A 26,742-nucleotide genomic window follows, 5' to 3' on the forward strand; every position below is an offset into this window, starting at 1 on the left:
AGAGCTGGATGCAGGGCTCCATCCCAGGACCCTGGGATCAGGACCCGAGCCGAAGGCAGAGGCTTTAACCCACTGAGCCACCCAGGTGCCCCCCAAAAATACATTTGATTGTGACATTTGATAATAAATTTCAGTCTTACTCAGTTATATCTGTTACATATTTTCCCGATAATAAAATTTTAATGTTTGTTCAAGAAAAATTTGACAACAAATGTATAAAGAAGAGAACAAAATCCACTCACAATTTCACTACTCAGAGATAACTGCCATTGATATCATGGCATAATTATTTCATAAGGACTTTGTTCAAAGTCCTGTTTTCTCCTCAGTAAGTTGGAATCAGCACTGTAATCTGTGACAGCCGTATGTATAAGGACAAATGACACATGCCAGGCCCCGACGTGCACAGGTAGTCCGGGTGAGACATTAGGATATTGACTGAAATGATGGGACCAGCCATAGTCCGAGCAAAGCTTGGCCCCTCTCCCATGTCACTGTGGCAGTTTGAGGTTCAACAACAAATAGTCGATCTGATTTCTCAAGTCTTCATTTGTAGCTTGAGATGACATCCCTCGCCAAGCAAATTTGCCCTCAGAGCAGGTTTTAACATACACAGATATGCATGTTTCCTTATTAATGGCAACTCGGCTGGCTTGCTTTATTCCTCTTCCTGATGGCACACTGGGAAGAGACAAGGCTGTTCCCCAAACTTATATAGAATAGCCAAAGGTCCATGGGAACTCAAGAAGTCACAATGAAGAAACAGCCCTTCCTCGCATGCTTTATTCTTGGCTGTGACAACATAAAGGGGCAGTTTGAGTGTCGCTTTCGTTCCCTGCCTCAGTAATCCGTGTAAGTACCTCCAAGTACTCCAAGATAATTGTGATAAAAATAACCATAAGCACAAAGAATAAAATCTCATGTAATGAGGACAAAAGCATACAACTGTGTTATTTTAACAAACAGAAACAATCCAAGTAAAAATAGAGATTTTATCATGGTCTCTTAGTGACCCCTCCCCCAATCATCATCATCGTTCTGCCACCCTTGCCACCAGATAACTGTCCCCAAGCATTTCCCATGTAGGAGTTCATAACACCTCTGTGTTCATAACCCCACACACACACCTTACCTGCAATCCCATGTAAATATCAGTATAGCAGGTGATGAGGAGATGCTCTGTCACCAAGAGGATGAAGTGGGATGAAGTTCAAAAATATCTGAAAATTTAAATAGAATAAGTTTTTTCTTGTTTAAAAAAAAAAAAAAGTGGAAGGACTTCTAGTTTGATTCCTTGTATTAGGAGCTTAAAAATCACCACACCATCTTGAACAAGTAAAAAGCTGAACAGATTAAAAGAACAGCAACTCTTTTTGGATCTATAAGAGAAGGGAGGACATAGGGCAAACTGCAGATGATACACGGAATGCCGGTGTATTGGAGCAAAGACTCAGGAGGTGAAACTGCCACCAGTGCTTGGGTAGGAAAACAACGTGAACTGTAATTGGTGGATTGTTGCAAGCTCAGTGCAGACAACTCTGGGAGTTAAGAACTCCAGGAGGACCCAGTTGTTGGGGTCCCTCACAACACTGGGAGATATACCCATAGCATTTCAACCAGGTTCCCATCGTAAATGTGGAAGAAAAGTATTCCCAGACTCCTGGCAAGGGGAGGGGGGAAGTAAGCATTTTGAAATTAGCCAGAGCACTCTGTTCTCAATAAGGCCTGTCCTCAGTGGAAACTAATCAGGGCATACCCTGGTGCAGGGTATTGTCAGAGCCCTGCTGACCTCAGAAAGAGAAATCCTCAACTCCAGCTGGCTCTAGTCTTCCACATAGGAAAGAGAAATCAAGTCTAGCTGACTATAGCCACCCTGTCCCATCTCAGGAGGAAGGGGAAAAAGTGAGAGACACAGGAAATTCACAGTCCAGAGGCATAGGCTCACTAAAAGATCGGGACCTAATTGTAGGATTAAAGTACACTTCCTCATCTTGCCTCACCACTCCATTACTAAAGTCTATTGACAGCAGTTTCTTCCACTCAGTACATCATATCTGGCTATCCAAAAAAAAAAAAAAATATATATATATATATATACATATATATATGTATAAAAAATTACAAGGCATACCATTAGACAAAAACCAGAATTTGAAGAGACAGAGCACTCACTGGAACCAAATGTAGTAGCAATGTTAGAACTATCAAATTGGGAATTTAAAATAACTGTGATTAATTTGTAAAGGACAATAATGGAAAAAGTAGACAGCATGCAAAAACAGGTGGGTAATAAACAGAGAGACAGAAATCCTAAGAAGCAATCAAAAAGAAATTCCGAAGATTAAAAGTACTGTAACAGAGGCAAAAAATGGCTTTAATGGTCTTATTAGTAGACTGTACACCACTAAGGAAGAAATCTCTGAGCTAAAAGATACATCAGTAGAATCTTCAAAAAACAGAGAGAACAAAGACCAAACCAAACAGAACAGAATATCCAAGGGCTGTGGGACAACTATGAAAGGTGTATCATATGTTTAATGGGAGTATCAGGAGACCAAAGAGAGAAAGGAATAGAAAAAATTACTTGAGGGCACCTGGGTGGCTCAGTGGGTTAAGTCTCTGCCTTTGGCTCAGGTCATGATCTCGGGATCCTGGGATCAAGTCCCACATTGGGCTCTCTGCTCAGCAGGGACTGAGCCTGCTTCCCTCTCTCTCTCTGCCTGCCTCTCTGCCTACTTGTGATCTCTTTCTCTGTCAAATAAATAAAATCTTTTTAAAAAAATATTTGAAACAATGGTTACCAAGAATTTCCCCCAAATTGATATCAGAAACCAAACCACGGATCCAGGAAGCTTAAAGAATACCAAGCAGGATAAATACGCAAAAACTACACCCCAGTGTATCATTCTCAAATTATAGGAAATAAAAAATAATGGAATAATCCTGCAAGAAGCCAGATGAAAACACATTTTCTATAGAGGAACAAAGATAAGATACATATGACCTTTCCTCAGAAACCCACAAGCAAGAAGAGAGTAGAGGGAAATATTTAAAGTAAAGTGTTAAGAGAAGAAACCTACCAATCTAGAATTTTGTACTCTGAAAAATTATTCTTCAAAAGTGAAGAAGTACTTTCTCAGACAAAAATTGAGGAAACTTGTTTCCAGTAGACTTGCCTTGTAGGAAATGTTAAAACAAGCTCTTCCAAGAAAAGGAGTATAATATAATTAGCTCAGAAACCTGTATCTATATAAAGACTAACATTAAAAAAGAAATAAATGAAGGTATAATTAAATCTTTTTTTTCATATTCTTGATTGATCTAATGTGTAACAATTCATTCAAAATAATAATAATAATAGGAACAGTATATTGAATTACTACACTTCTGTATATATCATCAATATGTGTATGTATCGTATATATATGTATATAAGTGAAATGAAAAGACAGCAGTGGTACTCAGGACAAGATGAAGAGATTAAGATTATTTTGTTATTATAAGGTATTTATGCTACTGTGGTGTAATGTTGTTTGAAAGTGATTTTGGATTAGTTGTATATTGCAACCTCTTAAAAGGAAAAAAAATATGTAACTGATATGCTAAGAAAGGAGAGAAAGTGAAATCATCTAAAATGCTCAGTTAAAACCACAAAAGGCAGAAAAAAGAGTAGAAGACAAAAAAAATAGGAACAAATAACAAGGGCAACAAATGGAAAACAGCAATGAATATGGTAGATATTAATCCAGTGATAGCCGTAATCACTTTGAATGTCAGTGGTCTAAATATACAAATTAAAAGATAGAAATTGTCACAGTGGGTCAAAAAACATGGCCCAACTACATGCTGTCTACAGGAAAGCCATTTTAAATGTAAAGACACAGATTAAAAATAAATGGATGCAGAAAATATATCATGCTAACATTAATCAGAAGAAAGTAAGAGTACCTGTATTAATTTCAGAAGAGCATACTTCCAAGTAAGGGAAGTTGCCAGGGATAAGGAAGGGCATTGTGTAGTGATAAAAGGTATTATAAGACAAGAAAACTACAGACCAATATCTCTCATGAACATAAGTGCAGAAATCCTCAAAAAATATTAGCAAATCAAATCCAAAACAGTATAGAAAGAATTATACACCATGGTCAAGTGTAATTTTTCCAGGATCTACAAGGCTGGTTCAATATTGAAAAACCAGTTAATGTGGGGCACCTGGGTGGCTCAGTCAGTTCAGTGTCTGGCTCTTGGTTTAGGCTCAGGTCATGACCTTAAGATAGGGAGATCCAGCCCCATGTCAAGCTCCACACTCAATGGGAGTCTGCTTGAAGATTTTATCCCTGTGTCCCCCGACTTGTGCATGCATTCTCTCTAAAATAAATAAATCTTTAAAAAAAATTAATGGTATTAGGGTAGTACTGGCCTCCTGGAATGATTTAGGAAGTGTTTCCTCTGATTCAATCTTTTAAGAGAGATTGTAGGAAATTGATATACTTGTTTGGTGGAATTCACCAATGAACCCATTGGGCCTGGTGGTTTCCATTTTCAAAAGGTTATTAATTATTAATTGAATTTTTTTAACAGATAAAGAGACCTATTCAAATTATGTGTTTCCTTTTGTGTTACAAATCTAAGTTCTCGGGCTCACTTAAACCTATCAAATCTGAAACTTGGTTGTAAGGCTCAACAATCTGTTTTAACAAACCATCCAGGTGATGGGGTGCCTGGGTGGCTCAATGGGTTAAAGCCTCTGCCTTTAGCTCAGGTCATGATTCCTGGGTCCTGGGATCGAGCCCCGCATCGGGCTCTCTGCTCTGCAGGTAGTCTGCTTCCCTCTCTCTCTGCCTGCCTCTCTGCCTACTTGTGATCTCTCTGTCAAATAAATAATAAAATCTTTTTTTTTTTTTTTTAATAATAAAATCTTTTTTAAAAAACCATCCAGGGGCGCCTGGGTGGCTCCGTGGGTTAAACCGCTGCCTTTGGCTCAGGTCATGATCCCAGGGTCCTGGGATCGAGCCCCACATCGGGCTCTCTGCTCAGCCAGGAGCCTGCTTCCTTCTCTCTCTCTCTCTGCCTGCCTCTCTGCTTGCTTGTGATCTCTCTCTGTCAAATAAATAAATAAGTCTTAAAAAAAAAAAAACCATCCAGGTGAATATAATGCACACTTAAGATTGAGAAGCACGGTGTACACCCTCTTTATGGTTCTTAATATGTCAACCCAGATGCTTTTCATAATCTGACTTTATAGAGTTGGTGCCTTTGTTCATTTTTACAAAATTAGACATCTCCGATTTGTTTCCAGCAAAATTATGAAGTGGTGATATTTTGTCTTCATTATCCTATGACCTCTTGTCATCATTTCATTTTCTTGTTTTTCTTTCGTCTCTCAGGTCCCTCTTTAAAGGCTCTTCATTGGCTGAAACTCAAGGAACTTCCCCTTTAGAGTTTGAGGCCCCTGATTAGAGGTCCCTAAGGAATAAAATCTAAAAATACATTATCTCTTATTGTAAAATATAGGGCATTGGCAGATTAATTAGGGAGGAATATAGGGATAGCATTGACCATGACCTTCTCAGCCAGCATATTGCTCCCAAAGAGCAGGTGCTCATTCCCTTGACCTTAGAAGAGGAGAACCCTCTTCCCTTCACTGTCAGGTCTCAAGAAAAAGGATAATACTGTTTCAGAAGATCTGGAAATCCCTTCATTACAGGTACCCTTGCTGGATACTTTTTCATCTCTCTGTGTCTCTTACACATTTTCCCCCAGTTGTGCCTCCCCTTTTTCATCCACATAGTACTTTGCAGCCTGTAGCATTCCCAGTGAAGCAATGCAAAGATCTGATGACTAGACTTGGGCTTCCCCCAGGAGCCAGCTCTCTCCTGAAGAGATTCAATGGAAATAAGTCATATTTGCCCAGATCTTCTAGTCCCAAGGTCTGCTTTAAATTGACTAACAAAATTCATTCTCCTACTCTGTCCCCTAGGAGCACAAAACAAGATGGTCCACCATTCCATCTATCCAAGAATCCCAGTTACCTAGATGAAAATTGATTGAGTTTAAATAAAATGTGTAGCCTTGACTCTTACCAAAGTCTCCCTCTTCTCTCTGCACACACGTGCTCGCAGGAAGATAGATGCACATAGACACCCACAAAGGTCACTGAGGCTCTTGAGCCCGGCACACATGTGATGGACAAACTCAGCAAAAACCCTCAATTATTTGTTGTTACTGAAAATCCCTACGTTTGGCTTTTTCTTTCACAATGCTTCGAACTGCCTGAGTGAGCCAAATTCTCCCTTTCAAGTTATCAGAACTCAGCAGGTTTAGTAAAATTGCTCCTAAATAGGATGCTCTCTGGTCGAGGGAACTCACGGAACTTTCCTGTAGAAGCAGGTGGACCAGGATATCTCAAGTGCGGAATGAAAATCCTTTGAAACATGGATTTTCATGAGGTTAAACATGAATGTGGTTAAACATGAATGTGGTTTACAATCTGCTAATTATGCCCAGAGTTCCAAGGAACTAGAGGGAGAAATCTTTCTGAAGATTCTGTGGATTCGGTAGATTTCTCTGCATAAGCAAAGTGAAAGTTGAAGAGAGTTGAAGCAAGAATCTAGGTATTGAGCCATTCTCTGCTCCAACCTCCACCCCTTTTGTTGTGAAAGGCTGTTTAGGGAAGAACTCTAATTAATGAAATTGACCATTTTGCTAATCAGACCACCAGAAAATTACTAGCACCAGGCTAAACATTCTTTCTAGGGAAAGTAAAAAAAATGCTACTGATAGTGTTCATCTTAGAATAACTACAAAAATATTGTCAATGCCCCTCAGAGCTAGCAGCTTTAACTACAGAAGTCAGGTAATCCTAAATTACTGTTCCACAGCAACTACAATTCAGTCAGCTCTGCCAGTTTTGTCATAGATGAGAACAATACCTCTGTGTTATTGTGGCCAGGAGAAGTACAATTATTTTATTTATATCCAAGCTGTGGAAAGCTGTATCTCATAGTTTTCTTTCCTTTTTTTCATTTCATTTTATTTTATTACTTTTCATTGTTCCAAAACTCATTGTTTATGCACCACACCCACTGCTCCATGCAATACATGCCTTCCATAATATCCACCACCAGGCACACCCACCCCCCCCTTCCCTCCAAAACCCTCAGTTTGTTTCTCAGAGTCTACAGTCTCTCATGGTTCGTTTCCCCCTACGATTTCCCCCAACTCACTTCTCCTCTCCAACTCCCAATGTCCTCCATGTGAAACCATATGATAATTGACTCTCTTTACTTGACTTATTTCACTCAGCATAATCTCTTCCAGTCCCGTCCACGTTGATATTGAAGTTGGGTATTTATTCTTTCTGATGGAGGCGTAATACTCCATTGTATATATGGACCACATCTTCTTTATCCATTCGTCTGTTGAAGGGCATCTTGGTTCTTTCCACAGTTTGGCGACTGTGGCCATTGCTGCTATGAACATTGGGGTCCTTCTTTTCACTCCATCTGTATCTTTGGGATAAATACCCAGTAGTGCAATTGCAGGGTCATAGGATAGCTCAATTTTTAATTTTTTGAGGAAACTCCATACTGTTTTCCAAAGTAGCTGCACCAACTTGCATTCCCACCAACAGCGTAAGAGGGTTCCACCTTTTTCTGCATCCTCTCCAACACATGTTGCTTACTGTCTTGTTAATTTTTGCCATCTAACTGGTGTAAGGTGGTACCTCAATGTGGATTTGATTTGAATCTCCCTGATGACTAGTGATGATGAACATTTTTTCATGTGTCTGTTAGCCATTTGTATGTCTTCTTTTGAGAATTGTCTGTTCATGTCTTCTGACTATTTTTTGACGTGATTATCTGTTTTGTGTGTGTTGAGTTTGAGGAGTTCTTTATAGATCTTGGATATCAGTCCTTTATCTGAAGTGTCATTTGCGAATATCTTCTCCCATTCCGTGGGTAGCCTCTTTGTTTTGTTGACTGCTTCCTTTGCTGTGCAGAAGCTTTTGATCTTGATGAAGTCCCAAAAGTTCAATTTCTCTTTTGTTTCCTTTGCCTTTGGAGTCGTATCTTGAAAAAAGTTGCTGTGGCCAATGTCAAAGAGGTTACCACCTATGTTATCCTCTAGGATTTTGATAAATTCCTGCCTCACGTTGAGATCTTTTATCCATTTCAAGTTTATCTTTGTGTATGGGGTAGGAGAATGGCTGTCCAATTTTTCCAGCACCATTTATTGAAGAGACTGTCTTTTTTCCACTGTATATTTTTTCCTGCTTTGTTGGAGATTATTTGACCATAGAGTTGAGGGTCCATATCTGGGCTCTCTACTCTGTTCCACTGGTCTGTGTGTCTGTTTTTGTGCCAGTACCATGCTGTCTTGGTGACCACAACTTTGTAGTAAAGCTTGAAATCAGGCAACATGATGTCCCCAGTTTTGTTTTTCTTTTTCAACATTTCCTTAGCAATTCGGGGTTTCAGCAAAGGTGGTCCTAAGGGGAAATACATAGCCATCCAAGCCTCCCTCAAAAAAATTGAAAAATCCAGAATACACCAGCTCTCTTTACACCTTAAAGAACTGGAGAATCAACAACAAATTAAGCCAACCCCACATACAAGAAGGGAAATAATAAAGATTAGAGCAGAGATCGATGAGATAGAAACTAGAGATACAGTAGAACACATCAATGAAACTAGAAGCTGGTTTTTTTGAAAGAATCAATGAGATCGATAAACTGTTGGCCAAACTAATCCAAAATAAAAGAGAGAGGACCAAATTAATAAAATTATGAATAAAAAGGGAGAGGTCACGACTAACACCAAGGAAATAGGAACAATCATCAGAAATTATTGTCAATAGTTATATGCCAATAAGTTACGCAACCTAGATGAAATGGATGCATTCCTGGAAATATCTAGTAATGAGATTGAAGCAGTGATCAAAAATATTCCAAAAAACAAGAGCCCGGGACCTGTCGGATTCTCTGGAGAATTCTACCAAATATTTAAAGAAGAAATAATACCTAGTCTCCTGAAGCTCTTTCAAAAAATAGAAACAGAAGGAAAACTTACAGACTCTCTTTATGAAGCCAACATTATCCTGATCCCCAAACCAGGCAAAGACCCCACCAAAAAGGAGAATTTCAGACCAATATCCCTAATGAATATGGATGCCAAGATTCTCAACAAGATCCTAGCTAATAGGATCCTACAGTACATTAAAAAGATTATCCACCATGACCAGGTGGAATTTATCCCTGAGATGCAGGGTTGGTTCAACATTTGTAAATCAGTCAATGTGATAGAACAGATCAGTTAAGAGAAGAGAGAAGAACCACATGGTCCTCTCAATTGATGTAGAAAAAACTTTTGACAAGATACAGCATCCATTCCTGATTAAAATGATTCGAAGTATAGGAATAGAGGGAACATTCCTCAACTTCATAAAATCTATCTATGAAAAACCCAAAGCAAATATCATCCTCAATGGGGAAGAACTGACAGAGAGATCAGGAAAATGACAAGGATGCCCTCTCTCACCACTGTTGTTCAACATAGTTTTATTTTTGGAAATGTGGTCATTAGAGACTGACAGAAGTCCTACTGAAAATACACATTTTGATACATGGGTGAACTTTCATGCAGCTCAGAACTTGACATTCATAAGATCATAATGGCCTCCAGAAGAGTAAATATTGAAAATCCTCTGTTCTTCCCTAAGGAACATCCAAAATTTTGAGATTTTGAGCAATATAATCCCAGGACAAATAATAGGAGATGGTATACTCCAAAATGGAAAATATATCTTCATTTAAATATTCATGAGACCGACTTTGGCTGCCGAGGTCGGGTCTGTGGCCTGCGTTGTAGCCCTTGCGGTTCCTTGGAAGCGGCAACTCCCCTCCCCGGCCCTGTTCCCGGTCCCCGTCCAGCTACTGACGTGAAGATGAGCAGCTCAGAGGAGGTGTCCTCGATTTCCTGGTTCTGTGGGCTCCGTGGCAATGAATTTTTCTGTGAAGTGGATGAGGACTACATCCAGGACAAATTCAATCTCACTGGACTCAATGAGCAGGTGCCTCACTATCAACAAGCTCTAGACATGATCTTAGACCTAGAGCCTAATGAAGAGCTGGAAGACAACCCCAACCAGAGCGACCTGATTGAGCAGGCAGCCGAGATACTTTATGGATTGATCCATGCCCGCTCTATCCTCACCAACCGTGGCATCGCCCAGATGTTGGAAAAGTACCAGCAGGGAGACTTTGGCTATTGTCCCCGTGTGTACTGTGAGAACCAGCCAATGCTTTCCATCAGCCTTTCGGACATCCCAGGTGAGGCCATGGTGAAGCTCTACTGCCCCAAGTGCATGGACGTGTACACACCCAAGTCATCAAGGCACCATCACACGGACGGCGCCTACGTCGGCACTGGTTTCCCTCACATGCTCTTCATGGTGCACCCGGAGTACCAGCCCAAGCAGCCCGCCAACCAGTTTGTACCCAGGCTTTACAGTTTCAAGATCCATCCAATGGCCTACCAACTGCAGCTCCAAGCCGCCAGCAACTTCAAGAGCCCAGTCAAGACAATTTGCTGATTCCCCATCCCACCTGACCTTCAGTCTTTGACCTCTGATCCTTTGCTGCTACCCTTTCAGGATCCCTCTATGGTTTTTAGTTTAAATTAAAGGAGTCATTATTGTGGTGGGAATATGAAATAAAGTGGAAGAAAAGGCAAAAAAAATATTCATGAGACGTTCTATTATGCTGATAATTGTTGTTTTATTGAAATGGTCTAAGGATCTTGGTTTGAGCTGAAGCTTTGTATCTCAGAAAAAAAAAAATCCTTGAATGAGAAATAACAAGAAAAATTAGAAACAAGAATCAGGTGCTCATGTCAGTAAAAATTTTAGAAAATTTGTCAAATGTCAGAACATGTTAATGAAGTGGAATGACAAAAACTAGTCACTTCCCCCTACTTTAGTCACTTTTTCTTCAACGTAGTTTTGGAAATCCTAGCCACAGCAGTTAGGCAAGAAAAAGAAAAAAAAGTCATCCAAAATGAAAAAGAAGAAATAGCACTATCAGTGTTCGCAGATGATGTGATACTATATTAAAAACACTAAAGACTTCACCAAAAACTATAAATGAATTCAGTAAAGTTGAGGACACAAAATCAATGTACAGAAATCTGTTGCTTTACTATATACTAATAATGAAATAGCAGAAAGAGAAATTAAGAAAATAATTTGATTTACAACTGCACCAAAAAGAATAAAATACTTGGGAATAAATTTAACCAAGGAGGTGAAATTCCTGTACTCTGAAAACTATAAGACATTGATGAAGGAAATTGAAGATGACATGAATCAATGGAAAGTGATACTGTTTTCATGGATTGGAATAATTAATATTGTTAAAATATGCATACTACCTCAAGCAATCTACAGATTCGGTGCAGCTTCTATCAGAATACCAATGACATTTTTCACAGAACAAGAACAAATAATTCTAAAATTATTATGGCACCACAAAATATCCTGAATAACCAAAGTGATCTGGAGAAAGAAGAACATAAATGGAGGTATCCCAGCCCCAGATTTCAAACTATAGCACAAAGCTGTCGTAATCAAAACAGGATGGTACTGACACAAAACCAGACACGTAGATCATTGGAAAAGAATGGGGAGCCCACAAATAAACCCACACTTATATGGTCAGTTAATCTATGACAAAGGAGGCAAGAACATACCATGGGGAAAGACCGTCTCTTCAATAAGTGGTGCTGGGAAAACTGGACAGCCACATGCAAAAGAATGAAACTGGACCACTTCCTCACACACTACACAAAAATAAATTCAAAATGGATTAAAGACCTAGATGTAAGACCTGATGCCATAAAACTCCTAGGAGAAAACAAAAGTACAGAACTCTGACATTAGTGGTAGCAATGGATTTCGGATTTGGCTCCTCAGGAAAGGACAACAAAAGCAAAAATAAACAAGTGGGACTATGTCAAACTAAAAAGATTTGCACAGTGAAGGAAACCATCAATAAAATGAGAAGCAACCTACTGAATGGGAGGTTTTCACAAATGATGTATCAAATAAGGGGTTCATGCCCAAAATATATGAAAAAAACTCATGCAACCCACTATCAAAAAACATCTGATTAAAAAAATGGGTGGAGGTCTTGAATACAGTAATTTTCTAAAGAAATACAGATGGCCAACAGGCATATGAAAAGATGTTCGGCATTACTAGCCACGAATAAAATGCAAATCAAAACCACCAGATATCACCTCACACCTGTCAAAATGTCTGTTATCCAAAAAAACAAGAAATAAGAGGTGTTGGCAAGGATGTGGATATAAAGGAAACCCTTGTGTGCTGTTGATGGGAATGTAAATTGGTGTAGCCACTGTGGAAAACAGTATGGCGATTCCTCAAAAAATTAAAAATAGAACTGTCATATGATCCAGCAACTTCCCTTCTAGGTATCTATCCAAAGGAAATGAAGACAGTAATTCAAAAAGACACATTCACCCCTATGTTCATCACAGCGTTATTTACAATAGCCAAGATGTGGAGTGAATCGTGGTTTAGGATATTCAAAATAAAACCAGAAGATTGAGTAGCATCCAAATTCTCAAAGGCTGGACATCTCCTCACTGAGCCATCCCTCTCCTGTCCCAGTCCATCAGGCCCTTAAAGAGTTTGATAGAGCACAAACTCTTGATTGAAAGGGAAAATAAAGAAACCCACAATATGGTAGCGAAGGACTCATGGACACACCTTCATGGCAGCCAGAAATAGTGTGTGGGAAAGGAACGCTGCATGCGAAGGGAAGGCATCGGCTCACACTCAGAGAAAATGGAACGTAAGGAACAGAAACAGATTCCTCAAAATGGCTTAATTAGAGCATAACTTACACTCTTAGAATTAATGAGAGTATAAATGTATTTTTAAATAGCTTAAAGATGGGGTGCCTGGGTGGTTCAGTGGGTTAAAGCCTCTGCCTTCGGCTCAGGTCGTGATCCCGGGGTCCTGGAATCGAGCCCCTCATCGGGCTCTCTGCTCAGCAGGGAGCCTCTTCCTCCTCTCTCTCTCTCTCTCTATTCCTGCCTCTGCCTGCTTGTGATCTCTGTCCGTCAAGCAAATAAATAAATCTTTAATAAATAAATAAATAGCTTAAAGACAAGGTGATAAAACTTTGGTGGGAGTGAAATGCAAGAGAAGTTGAAGGTCTAACAAATGAAGAACAAAAATGACATCCATACAGAAATGATACATAGATTAAGTGAATGTATGTATAAGAGATCCTGTTGGAAATCTGTTCACTCACAGTAGAAAACCGTATTCATGTGATCGCAGTAAATACAGATGAAGACAAAGAAATTGAAGGCAGAGAGAGAATGTAGAAGATACGAAGACACTCAAACATCATACGATCTGAAGATAATAATTGGAGTCCCTGAAGAGAGATTCTAACAAGCGCAACAGAGGTATCTTGAAAGATAAAAGAAAAATTTTCCTAGAAATGAATGAGGGCCAAACCTACTCCAGCAGATATAACATAGAACGCTCAAAATCCAAACACATCATGGCTAGGCTGTTAAACCCCAAGGATAAAGAAATAATTCTTCAGGTGTCAAACTAGAAACAGCCAATTTTCTGCAAGAGAGAGAAAAAAAAAAAACCCATCTGGCTTCAGATTTCTCTGTTGGTACAGTTAGTGCCGTGTTATCTGAAAATGGATGAAGAATGTTACCAAGGAGGTTCCATTCAGCGCAGATGCTGTTAAAATAGAAAGACGACAGGGAGACATGTCCAGACCTGAAGAACTAAAAGCAACTTTGAGATTTTCTTGGAAAAAAAAGAATTGATAATGAGGTTCGGCCAATAAAAAATCTCAGAATAATCCGGAAATGGAGAAATCGTGGTAAAATGGTAAGAACCACGAGGTGTATTTAAATGTAGCCTCTGTCCTAGAGTCTGTGGATTCATGTTCCAGCTAGACTATGAATGCTATTTAATTGAGCAAAATAAAAATAACAACTCAAAAATATGGAAGATAGAATATCAGAAATACGGAAAGACATAGGAGTGTACTTATTATATTCTTATCTTTGCCAGTAAGGAGCCAATCAATACTGTCTAAAATACTGTCTAAAATGATACCATGTAATTTAAAATGCAAATACATAATTATTCCAATCTCTTAATATTATATATATTTACATACTTATATATATATTTTTATATAAAATTTTTCCCTTGGAATGATCATTTAGAACTTAATAATTATTATATTGCAGAAACTTCTAATTTACCAATTCTGTCTCTTTCATCTCTACTATTCAACCACAATTAAAATGTATACTTTTTATTTTAAAAAATAGTACCTTGGTATGGTCCCATCTTTTAAAGGTCTCTGTGCATATATATCTTAAAAGATGGCACAGTGGTGTTCATCTATTTTTAATAAAGATGATAGATGTGAGACTTTTTTTAAACCTTAATATTTGTAACTTTCTGCTTTTAAAAATTATACTAAATCCTTGTGCTTTGTCTTATGAGAATAGCTATGTGAATTTTCTTAAGAACTAGAAAAAGGGTGCCAAAATGGTCACTTGTGTGTGATACAAACATCTGGAATCCTTTTCTTCTTGGTCCTCTTCTGTAACTCTTTAAACTTGAAAAAGTAAAGCATTAATAGTGAAGGCACCGTGTATTTGAAACACACTCTCCCACCTGGCTCCTTTCTTGGGGAGGGGGGAGGGTTCAGTCCAGGTAGTGCTGAAATCTCTAGATCTGTCTTAATAATTGGAGAAGCCACTGGCTCAAAATGAACACAGTGTCTGGGGACGATTTAAGGGACAACTTCCTTTCCAGCAGAAGGCATAGAAGAGGTTTGGGCACACTGCAAATAGAGACAGGAGAAATACCCTTTGAAAACAGCCGCGTTCGGGGCTCAGGCATTTTTCAGCAGCTTTATTGAGATATCATTCCCACAGATAACATTCACTCTTTTAAAGTGAACAGTTCAGTGGTATTTTAGTAGATGCCCCAAGCTGTAAAACCATCATCAGTCTCTGCTTCCCGCCTCACCCCCAAAAGAAACCTCATACTCCATTCCTCTCTCCCACCAGCCCTAGGCAAACACAAGTGTCCTTTCTGTCTCTGTAGATTTGCTTATTCTGGACATTTCATATCAATGGACTCATACACATGTGGTCTTTTTTGACCGGCTTCCTTCACTCAGCATGTTTTCAAGGGTCACCCGCATGGTAGCACGGATCAGCACTTCGCCTCTTTTTAATGCCGCGTAACATCCCATTGTATGGATATATCATTTTGTTTATCCATTCATCCCTGGATGAACATTCTGGTTGTCTCTCCATCTCAACTATCGTGAATAATGCTGCTGCCAATATCCAGTAGCAAGGCTTTGTGTGGACGTATGTTTTCAGTTTGGGGTGTATACCTAGGGATAGATTTGCTGGATCATATGGTCATGCTTTGTTCTGAAGCTCAAACATCTAAACCTCCGTCGTCTTCTTTGTTCCCAGGCGGAGATGGTACACAGCGCTTTCCAGGCCCAGCGGGCGTTCCTTCTGATGGCCTCACAGTTCCAACAACCCCAGGAGGTAAGAGTGTATTTGGAGAGGCAGGGCTGCCTAGAAAAAGGGCAGTAGTGTAAGACAGACAACAAGGAGGCAGCAGAACCATTCAGTCTGAGAGTCATGCCCAAGATGAGTTCTGTAGCATGTAGATATGTTTCTAATCGAGGTCATGGTGTGGAACATTCCTTCTGCTTCGTCCTCTTATTGTGGTCAAATTCCTACTGTAACATCACCTTTTTAAAAGGTCAATTCATTTATGTCATCTGCAGCCTATTATTAATCTTTTATTGAAATATAGTTGACGTATACGGTGTTATATTGGTTTCACGTATAGGACCCAGTGACTTGACAGTTCTGTGCATTACGCAGTGATCACCACGATTAAGTGTAGTTTCCCTCTGGCACCATGATAAAGAAGATGTGATGAGATAGATAGATGGATGGATGGATGGATGGGTGGATGGACAGACGGACAGACAGACACCATGGAGTACTAGCCATAAAAGAGAATGTAGCCTGTTCTTTTTACTAGTCTCACAATCATTTTATAACCAAGGAAGTATTTACTACTTTTTAGTTCACATTTTGTGCTATTTTGTCATCAAAACCTATTCACATCTCTCATCATCTGTAAACTGCATGTACGAATTTGGTTAGCTACTATTTCGTAGAGTGGGTAGGCTAAGCCAGTGCTTCTTAAATGTATTGTGTATGTGGGTCATCTAGAGACAGTCCATGCAGTTTCTAACAACTTTTACTACTTTTACTACTACCTACTATCACATTGCCACATAAGGCCCAGAGTAAACTTGAATATAAACATAGTGGTGGGTATTAAGAGCAAAGTGGTGGTTGGCAGGGGTACTTCCCACTTTCTAAACCAGTGCCCCCCACTCCCCACCTGGCCCAAACTACAGACATCACATTGTGTAAATAATCCCATCATGCTCTCTACCAAGGCTTCATAACAATATTTTGACCTTGCCGATTGGGTTGTAAATGAAATTACCCATTAAAAAGTGGATCTATGACCAGCATACATTGCTAAACAAGAAAAAAAAAAAAGAATTCTCGTTTTGACTAAATATTCTGATTCTGAAGTTTGGTGACAAACTATCTAAAAGATCATTGGAGTCCCCAGAAATTGCAGTTATGTTTGTTACAATGCAATGGAGAAATTAAGTTTGCTCATCAGCTGACCTTGAGATGGGGAGATTATCCTGGATTATTGGTGTGGGCTTTATGTAATCGTAAGGGTCCTACCATGTGGAAGAGAACAAGCAGAAGAGTCAGAGAGAGAAATCTGATGTCATGCTGCTGGCTTTGGAGATGGAGGAAGGGACCACAAGGCAAGGAATAAGGACACTGTAGAAGCTAGAAAAAGCAAGGAAAGACATTCACCTGTAGAACCCCTCAAAGGAATGGAGCCTTGTTGACCCCTTGATTTGAGACCCATTTTGGACCTCTGTCTTTCAGAACCGGAAAATCATATACTTGTGTTGTTACAAAGCCACTACATTTGTGGTTAATTTCTTGCACTGTAATAGAAACTGTAAGCCCCAGGGAAATACGGCAGCATTCTCACTGGGATGGCAAACACCGAAAAGTCTGACAATGTCACATGCTAAGGATGGGGAAGACGGGAGGTCTCATGCTATGCTGGTGATGGGCAATAAATTAGTACATTTTCTTTGGGAAAAAAAATTAGTGAAAAAAAAGGTAGTTGGATATTCATTATAATATAATAGCTTAAGTTGACTAGCTCCCTTTAAATTCTGAAACAAACTCCCGAAATGAAAAAGTTTTGCTGAGGATCTTGAGAAACTTTGACTTTCAGGGGAGGAAGCTCAGCTCCATCAAGGGGCAAGACCGGAGACCCCAGCCCTCCCTGGAACAGCTGTCGTGCAGTGGAATCACCCAGAACATTTTTTTAAAATAGCAACTCGTGGATCTCACTTCGGAAGGGTCTCGTTTGATTGGTCTGAGGTGTGATCTTGGCCTTGAGGGGTTTGTGGGTTTCTCGGGAAATTCATACTTGTAGCCAGAGCTTCCGTGGATCTGTCACTTCCCTCGTGTGACATGGGGAGTCAGCACGCGGCCCAGGCAGGCAGCTTTGTAAGGATGGCGAGATCGTGTACTCTGCTGTGGTTTCTTTTCCCTCCCTGGCCTTCTCAATCCCTGCTTTTTCTCCCCTCTTTGCAAAAGAGAAAAGTGAAACTGGAAAATCACAATGCAGTGCATTCTAGGTACAGCCTTAGCGCAGCTTTCCTGTGATTAAAGTGGGAGACGTGACTTCAGTGCATCACTGGGAGTCTTAGATGGAGGGGAGAACCATGACTTTCCTTGCTGATGGCCTGCCCACTCGATCTCTTTGCTAAACACAAGAGACCTCTCTATTGGCCTCGCAGGCCTTACACATAGAAGTCACTCATTAGGGGCGCCTGCGTGGCTCAGTGGGTTAAAGCCTCTGCCTTTGGCTCAGGTCGTGATCCCAGCGTCCTGGAATGGAGCCCCACATCGGGCTCTCTGCACCACGGAGTCTGCTTCCTCCTCTCTCTCTGCCTGCCTCTCTGCCTGCTTGTGATCTCTGTCAAATAAATAAATAAAATCTTTAAAAAAAAAAAAGTCACTCATTAAATATTGGGTGAATGAGGACAAGTAAGCACACAAATGAATGCAGTGGAATCGTGGCTTCCCCAAATGAGCTGTAGTTGGGGACACGTGTGGCTGTGCAGATTCCTGGGTGTAGCCACTGTAGTTCCCCCTTCTTACCCTATTGCTTTCTTGGTAAAAGGGGGTCGCACCCAGGAAGTGTTTTCTATAGCACTCACCACAGTGCTCCAGCAGGCCCAGGGTGGCACAATGCAAAGCCATTTTTGGATGTCCACCTCCATTTCTGTCCCCTACATCTCTTTTTTTTTTAATAATTTTTTTTATTATTTTATTTTTTATAAGCATATAATGTATTATTAGCCCTTAGACTAATTAGGGGTACAGGTCTGTGAATCGCCAGGTTTACACACTTCACAGCACTCACCATAGCACAGACCCTCCCCAATGTCCATACCCCCACTACCCTCTCCCTACCCCCTCCCCCTGGCAACCCTCAGTTTGTTTTGTGAGATTAAGAATCTATTATGATTTGTCTCCTTCCCAATCCCTTCTTGTTTCATTTATTCTTTTCCTACCCTCCAAGCCCCCCATGTTGCATCACCACTTCCTCATATCAGGGAAATCATACAATAGTTGTCTTTCTCCGATTGACTTATTTCGCTAAGCATAATACCCTCTAGTTCCATCCAAGTTGTCTCAAATGGCAAGATTTCATTTCTTTTGATGGCTGCATAGTGTTCCATATATATATATATATATATATATATATATATATATATATATATATACACACCACATCTTCTTTATCCATTCATCTATTGATGGAAATCTAGGTTCTTTCCATAGTTTGGCTATTGTTATCCCCTGCATCTTTATCCACAGCACTGTCCTAGCACGTTCACTAGACAGAAAAGCAGACTGGAGAGGTCATCAGCGCAGTGGTAAATATCGTAGTCCACAGCCAGGCCTTGATTTTCCCCATGTGCGTTCTAGAAGATACAGCACAAAGGAAATCACCGTGAACAGGTGGAATTTCTCTAACAATGATGTGTTATAACCATCCACATCTTCCTCTCTTCCTTCTTTTAGGAGAATAATAACTCCTGTAATTTTAATTAGCTGGTTTGTGGCAGTAGCTCCAAAACATTAGTGTGTATGAGAATCACATCTGGGGTTGTTAAAACACAGATTTCTGGGCCCCTTTCATAGTGTCTGATTCAGGAGCTCTTGGTCGCGAGACCCAAGCATCTGCATTTCTTTAAAAAGTTCCTATGTGGGGGCGCCTGGGTGGCTCAGTGGGTTGGGCTGCTGCCTTCGGCTCAGGTCATGATCTCAGGGTCCTGGGATCGAGTCCCGCATCGGGCTCTCTGCTCAGCAGGGAGCCTGCTTCCCTTTCTTTCTCTGCCTGCCTCTCCATCTACTTGTGATTTCTCTCTGTCAAATAAATAAAATCTTTAAGAAAAGAAAAGAAAAAAAAAGTTCCTGTGTGATGGCGAGGTGGCCTGTCCAGGGACCACACACCCGAGAAACCTGTGGAAGGTGGGTTGCAAATTTATTTTAGATGCTTCAGGCTCTCATTTCCAGTTGCCTCTTGGTCACTAATTCTCAACTTTAATCTTCCTTGGAATCACCTGACATTTCTAGCCAGCTCCTGGGTAATGGTAATACTGGTCATTTGTTGCTAAACTGTGAACAGCAAGAATGTAGACCTCACCACCTGACATCCTCACAAGCACAAAATCCTGTAGTAGTCAAATATCCAACCTTGGCTCTTTCCTCCTGACATTTCCGTATCAAAGCAGGCAGGGTTATGCGGCAGTAACAGACATCTTCAAAATCCTAGTGACTCACAATAGCAGTGGCTTATCTCTTACCCCCACTACATGGCTGTTACAAGGTGGCTTACTTTCTACTGGCTGAATTACTAAGTAATGACTCCTATATTTATTTCCTTAGAGTTGTAATAGGGATCCAGGAGAAAATGGTAGAGAATGAATCTTTAGTAGGAGTTTCAGGCATTGGGAAGGGAAAGTATGTTATTTCATGTGTGTGTGTGTGTGTGTGTGTGTACATAATTAACTACTTTATTATTTGAGGAAAGAATACTATGGACTCCCTGTAGCATATCTCCAGGGGCATCATAGTTGATTAGTACTATTTTTTTATGTTTATATATGTGTGTATGTGTGTGTGTGTATATATATTTTATTGTGTTATGTTAGTCACCATACAGTACATCATTAGTTTTTGATATAGTGTTCCATGATTCTTTGTTTGCATATAAAACCCAGTGCTCCCTGCAATCCGTGCCCTCCTTAATACCCACCACTGGGCTAACCCATCTCCCAACCCCTCTCCCCTCTAAAACCTCAGTGTGTTTCCTGAAGTTCATAGTCTCTTATGGTTCTTCTCCCCCTCCAATTTCCACCCCCGTCTTCATTTTTCCCTTCCTTCTAATGTCCTCCGTACTATTACTTATGTTCCACAAATAAGTGAAACCGTATAATTGACTTTCTCTGCTTGACTTATTTCAGTTAGCATAGTCTCCTCCAGCCCCATCCATGTTGATGCAAAAGTTGGGTATTCATCCTTTCTGATGGCTGTCTAATATTCCATTGTATATATGGACCACATCTTCTTTAACCATTCATCTGTTGAAGGGCATCTCAGCTCTTTCCACAGTTTGGCTCTTGTGGCCATTGCTGCTATGAACACTGGGGTGCATATGGCCCTTCTTTTCACTCCATCTGAACCTTTGGGGTAAATACCCAGTAGTGCAATTGCAGGCTCATAGGGTAGCTCTATTTTTAATTTTTTGAGGAAACTCCACACTGTTTTCCAAAGTGGTTGCACCAACTTGCATTCCCACCAACAGCGTAAGAGGGTTCCCCTTTCTTCACATCTGTGCCAACACTTGTTGTTTCTTGCCTTGTCAATTTTTGCCATTCTAACTGGTGTAAGGTGGTATCTCAGTGTGCTTTTGATTTGAATCTCCCTGATGGCTAATGATGATGAACATTTTTTCATGTGTCTGATAGTCATTTGTATGTCTTCATTGGAGAAGTGTCTGTTCATATCTTCTGCCCATTTTTTGACTTGATTATTTGTTTTGTGTTATTTGAGTTATTTGTGTTATTTGAGTTTGAGAAGTTCTTTATAGATCTTGTGGCTATCAGCCCTTTGTCTGTAGTGTCATTTGCAAATATCTTCTCCCATTCTTTGTTTTGTTGACTGTTTCCTTTTCTGTGCAGAAACTTTTTATCTTGAAGAAGTCCCAAAAGTTCATTTTCACTTTTGTTTCCCTTGCCTTTGGAGATGCATCTTGAAAGAAGTTGCTGTGGCTAATGTTGAAGAGGCCTGTGTACTCATCTAGGAGTTTGATGGATTCCTGTCTCCTACTGAAGTCTTTCATCCATTCTGAGTTTATCTTTGTGTATGGTGTCAGAGAATGGTTGATTTCCATTCTTCTGGATGTAGATGTCCAAGGGAAAATATGTGATTTCTAACTCACAAGCATAAAAAACAAAGTTCAGGGACACATTAATGACCAGGCCACCAGACCTAGTCGTGGGCCTATTCCCTTACTCACCATACAAAGCCCTTTTCACAGACACCACATGCAAGAAGAACCACCCTGCACAATCATTTATAGGAGATGTGTGTCAAAATAAAACCTTAGAAGACATCAACTTGAATTGGGAGATGTGGGGTTTTTTTGGCCTTGAAACATCTCACATTACCTGGGAGAGATGTGAAACATGAGCTAAATTTAATCATCTCCACTCTGGGTGACCCCAAAACTCTGTCCTGAACTGAAGATATAATCTCCAGTAGACCAGTGCCTCTGAAGCCATGCATAGGTATCACCCCCAAGGAAGGCTATCACCACACAGGAGGTTGCCCTCCCAGCTCACCCCCTATAGGCCTGGTTAACTTGCAGGAGCATTTGGTAAGCAGTGGGGTGATGAACTGTAGCTGCTGTGGGTAACTACAGTAGGCATTCTTGTTCCCTCCCAGATATACTTTCCTTATTTTCTCTAACATTTCTCATGCTACTAAGACCGGACAATGAAATGGGGTGTGTGTGTGTGTGTGTGTGTGCGCGCGCGTGCGCGTGCATGCACGCACACTCAAATGGAATTAATGTCCATCAGTACATTAATCCCCCCATCAGTACATAGGGAAAAAATTAACTCTATGTTTCCAAGGTCAGGGAACATGGCTTATAGTCATTGGCTGCCGCTATGGACTTTATTCTATGGAAAAGACCAGAAAGTCTGGGTTTTTTGTGCCTCTGGAAGTAAGAGAGAGAGAGAGAGAATTTATTCTGATTGCTTTTCTTTTCTATCTCTATTTGGACTTGCACTTTGAAAGGAAATATGTATAGAGCAGGAATCTAGAACTGATGGTTTGTCCTTTCATTGTTTATACAGTCTGAAAATTAGAAGGAAAGGGAGATGAGAGACTCTTCTGGCCACTCCTCCATCTATGAGTGAATATGCATGGCCCCACCTGGTGTTCTGCTTAAAGCACTCATTTAATGGGTTTTCTTTTTTTTTTTTTAAGATTGTATTTATTTATTTGAGAGAGAGAGACAGAGAGAGTGAGCATGAGCAGGGGGAGGAGCAGAGGGAGAGGACCTTGAGGTCACAACACGAGCCAAAGGCAAGCACTTAACCGACTGAGCCAGGCAGGTACCTGTCACTTAACGTATTTTTTAACACATGAAGAAGGAATCTAATTTATTAATAACTTGTTCATCTTAAACTAAGCAAGAAAGCTTCGTGTAGTAACCTTAGGACTTTAGATAATTACATGGTGCATGACAGATCCAGACTGCTAGTGGGTATAAATACATTTGAGGCTTTCATAAAACATACTAATTTGTGAGGGTCATCAGCAGTAGAAACTTTGGATGTGGATCTACTCAATAGCAATCTAAATCCAAATGCTAAAAACAAAAATCCAAATTCAAGATAAACAAATTCATCAACATCTCCTTAAATTGGAGAATCTACTCTCTCTTTCTGAGTGACCAACAGCAAACTAATCTGGTAGAGCCTACATTATGTTTATGCTGAGCCATTCTAACCAAACCAGCGTGTTAAGTTGCCCACCTGAGGGAAGAGAAAGTTAAATTCAGCCCATGTTTCCTTCTCTTTAAAATGCGGGGAGCTTCTGGCTGGCTCCGTTGTAGAACATGTGGACTCTTGATCTCAGGGTCATGAGTTCGAGCCCCACACTGGGTGTGGAGCCTACTTAAAGAAAATGGGGATGACCATTGCTATTTCAGAGAGGAATTGTGAGAATTAAATGAGAAAAAGCATGGGAGTGTCAGGGGACTGAGTAGAAGAATTTGGTGTTAGTCAAGGGAGTCCAACCACTTTAGGAAATAGTCCCCAAATCTCAGAGACATACTATAGTGGACATTTTTTTCTTGCTCATGAGAGATCTACTCTGGTGGTTTTGGCTGACAGTTTTCTACACGGTCATTCAGGGATCCAAGTTTCTTTTATCTTGTGGTCCCACGTCCTATAGGTCCTCAGCCATTAAATTGGAAAGGAGAAAGCTGGACCATTCCTGGGAAGGTTTGATGGGCCAGGCCTGGAAGGAGCATATGTCACCTCCACCTTCATTCAGTTCCCTGACCATTCCCGCTCCAAGGGATGCTGGGGAAATGTCATCACCCTATATGCCAGGAAGGAAGAATTCTTAGGTTTGGGGGTTGTCTAGCCAATCAGCCAGCATGAGTATCTTGGTTTGGCTAACATGAAGTCTAGCTCAGTGGGAAAACATTGTCTTCCTAAACACTCATTTGGGTTTTTCCAAATTAATCCCCCAGTAACCATCCAAAGAAGGACAAGTAAACTTTCAGATGGTTTTATTGTATCTGGATATATATAGAGAGAGAGCTAAAGATGTAGATACATGTACATAAATATCTTAAAGTTTTTTTTTTATTAGACTGATTTCATCCTTTTTCCTCTGTAGTGTTTTAACCTAACTACAAGGTGTCAAATTATGGTCCGATATTCTAACAGGCCAAACAAAACAGTTACGTGACTTTGATCTCAGAGCATGCCTTGGGTGAATTAGGTGGTACTGGTGGCAAGTCTAGAAATTGTAAAAGAAAAGCAAACGAGTGAACAATGCCAAGCTCACAAGTGTTCCCTAAGTCCATGCCCAGAAAATGTCACCGCGTTGCTCAATCGAAGTTGCTTGATTTTCTTGAGAGATTTGGCCATGATTAATGCTGCTAAGTTCTATTGTTAGGGGGCATATGACAGATAACATAATGCAATAAAGTAATTCTGGCCCTAATGTAAAATGAATGCCTGCTTTAAAATATTGCTATAAAGCTCCCCCCACCCCGAAGACATTTAGAAATCAAGACATCAAGAAAATATTCTGCTGAGTAACCATTGTTAATATATGTGCCAAGCAAGTATTTCCAATGGACTTTTAATATACAATTCTACATTTATCTTGAAAATAGAAAAAAAGCCAGAAGAGAAATAAAAGATATAAAAAGTTTCTATTCTTTGTATCAAACTCAGCTATGTTTTCATTGAGTAGTGGTGTCTCCCCTTGTGACCTGGGCAGAGGAACACTTCAGAATCTAATCAGCGGCTTACCCTATAGCCTTTTCCAAATTAACTCTATATTCACACTTGATAAATATGCCTAAGTTTCTGCTCTTTCTGATGTTGCTAAATGGACCGGTTCTCTCTTCACTACGAACTCAAAGGCAACCATAGGCAATATATGCTTTTAATCTCTGGAGAAGCATGTAGACGTAAGTCCAACTAAAATCTTCCAACTAAAAACTTCATTGCTTGCTGGCACCCTCCAGGTTGCTTTCTTGTAACCAGCAGCTTTCTGAGTTGCATTTTGTGTTGTAGCTGGAGAAGTGGGGGCAAAAAGAAGCCTTTGCTTTCCGTGTGAGCCTTTCCATGGCAAGAAAATTAACCCGGTAATTAGCACCACTGCCCCTCCCAATCCAACCAGCGTGTGTGAAGTCTGGACATGGATGCCGGTTCACAAGAAATAGAGCACCAGGGAAGGAAGGGGAGGAAGAGGTTTGTGTGATATCATCAGGGTCTGCTTGAGCTGACAGCCTGAAGCTACCCAGTCAGTGCTGAATGCCCACAGGAAAGCTAATCATTAGTTATCAGGATGCAGAGAGGAAGATAATCAGAAAGGAGAGTAATTCTGTCATTCTTCCGCCCAGACTGTTTATTTTAGCAACATAAAGCTGTGAATGGGCCTGCGAGTTAGTAGCTTTAAAGGTATTTAGAAACCCAGGACTTTGGAGGCAGAAAGGATTTGCTAAGATCCTGTCCTGTTGGACATCACTCATGGTGACTTTTTTTTTTTTTTTTTTAAATCTGATAAGGCACATTAGCTCATCTCTCTTTTTGTAAGACATGAATTAGATAATGAATGGCTGCCCAAAGGAAGTGAGGTGGTTATCACACACAGGGGATTTGGGGGATTATCTGGGGGGTAAAGGTTAATAAAGAAGGATAACAGTCCTTTGTTTTATCAACTATTTCATATGAAGTTTGTGCCATTCCAGACTGCCTTGAAGGCAAATTCTCCATCAAGGCCAGAACTCTGTGTATGTCCAGGGAAATGTTTCTTTCTCCTTCTGTCCAGTGTTGGGATCCCTTTGCATCTTTAATGAAATAGTTACTATTTACCATTCTCCATTGTGAAGCTAAATATTTGGTTGCTGGGGCGCCTGGGTGGCTCAGTCCTTAAGTGTCTGCCTTTGGCTCAGGTCGTGATCTCAGGATCCTGGGATCGAGCCCCGCATTGGGCTCCCTGCTCAGCGGGAGGCCTGCTTCTCCCTCCCCCACTCCCCCTGCTTGTGTTCCTTCTCTTGCTCTCTTTCTCTCTGTCAAATAAATAAATATTTGGTTGCTAGTCACCATAAATCTGCTGAGAAAAAAAAAACAAAAACAAAAAACCTTGCAGGCTTTTCTTACAGTACTTGAATCAGAAATTAATTTAAAAACAAGTGGTTGAGTCATTCGACAGACCTTTTAAAAAACCACAAGTGTCTTGGCCTGCAGATTTGCCATTGCTCACGGTTTTGGGAGTCTGGGCGGGAGCCCCCTTTGCAAGACCCTGCTTCTGTCAGCGTGTCCCAGGCTGTGTGTGTGGACAGAGCGGTCAGGGAGAAGGTAACTGCAGCTGGCATTCCAGTTTGGGCGCGCCTTCATAAATTACTCTGCAGAGGGCATGGGCCATTACTTTTTATGGTCATGTTCTATATTTGTATGTGCCGGGGGACGGATCACATGATAAAACCATCATTTGATATTAGTGTTTATGTGCACCGACAAGCGAGAGGGCCAGATGTAAGCTTCACTGTGCAGTACTTTTAATTTGTGCAGTTGGCTCTTAATTGAAAACGCAGGGGCTTCCCTAAGTACTAACACTACAGATAATCCAGAATAAAGTTGACGTAGTCGTCCCTGGAAGACAGGTTACCACCATCCTT

General features: G+C 40.5%; 2 protein-coding genes across 3 annotated transcripts in view; both read left to right on the plus strand.

Annotated features, from left to right (window-relative positions):
* The window catches only part of CAP2 (cyclase associated actin cytoskeleton regulatory protein 2), a 137,274-nt gene that overhangs the window by 43,882 nt on the left and 66,650 nt on the right, over window positions 1-26,742 (plus strand). For both annotated transcript variants that reach the window (XM_059398939.1, XM_059398938.1), the window contains one exon: window positions 15,567-15,644. In XM_059398939.1, the coding sequence (XP_059254922.1) occupies window positions 15,567-15,644 (78 nt within the window). The remainder of the gene's footprint in view (window positions 1-15,566; window positions 15,645-26,742) is intronic.
* Window positions 9,841-10,619, plus strand: LOC132017129 (casein kinase II subunit beta-like). The gene has a single exon (XM_059398937.1). It carries the CDS (start codon window positions 9,946-9,948, stop codon window positions 10,591-10,593), a length of 648 nt encoding a protein of 215 aa, XP_059254920.1. The 5' UTR covers window positions 9,841-9,945; the 3' UTR covers window positions 10,594-10,619.

This window comes from Mustela nigripes, chromosome 5 (assembly GCF_022355385.1).
Source record: "Mustela nigripes isolate SB6536 chromosome 5, MUSNIG.SB6536, whole genome shotgun sequence".
Taxonomy (NCBI): domain Eukaryota; kingdom Metazoa; phylum Chordata; class Mammalia; order Carnivora; family Mustelidae; genus Mustela; species Mustela nigripes.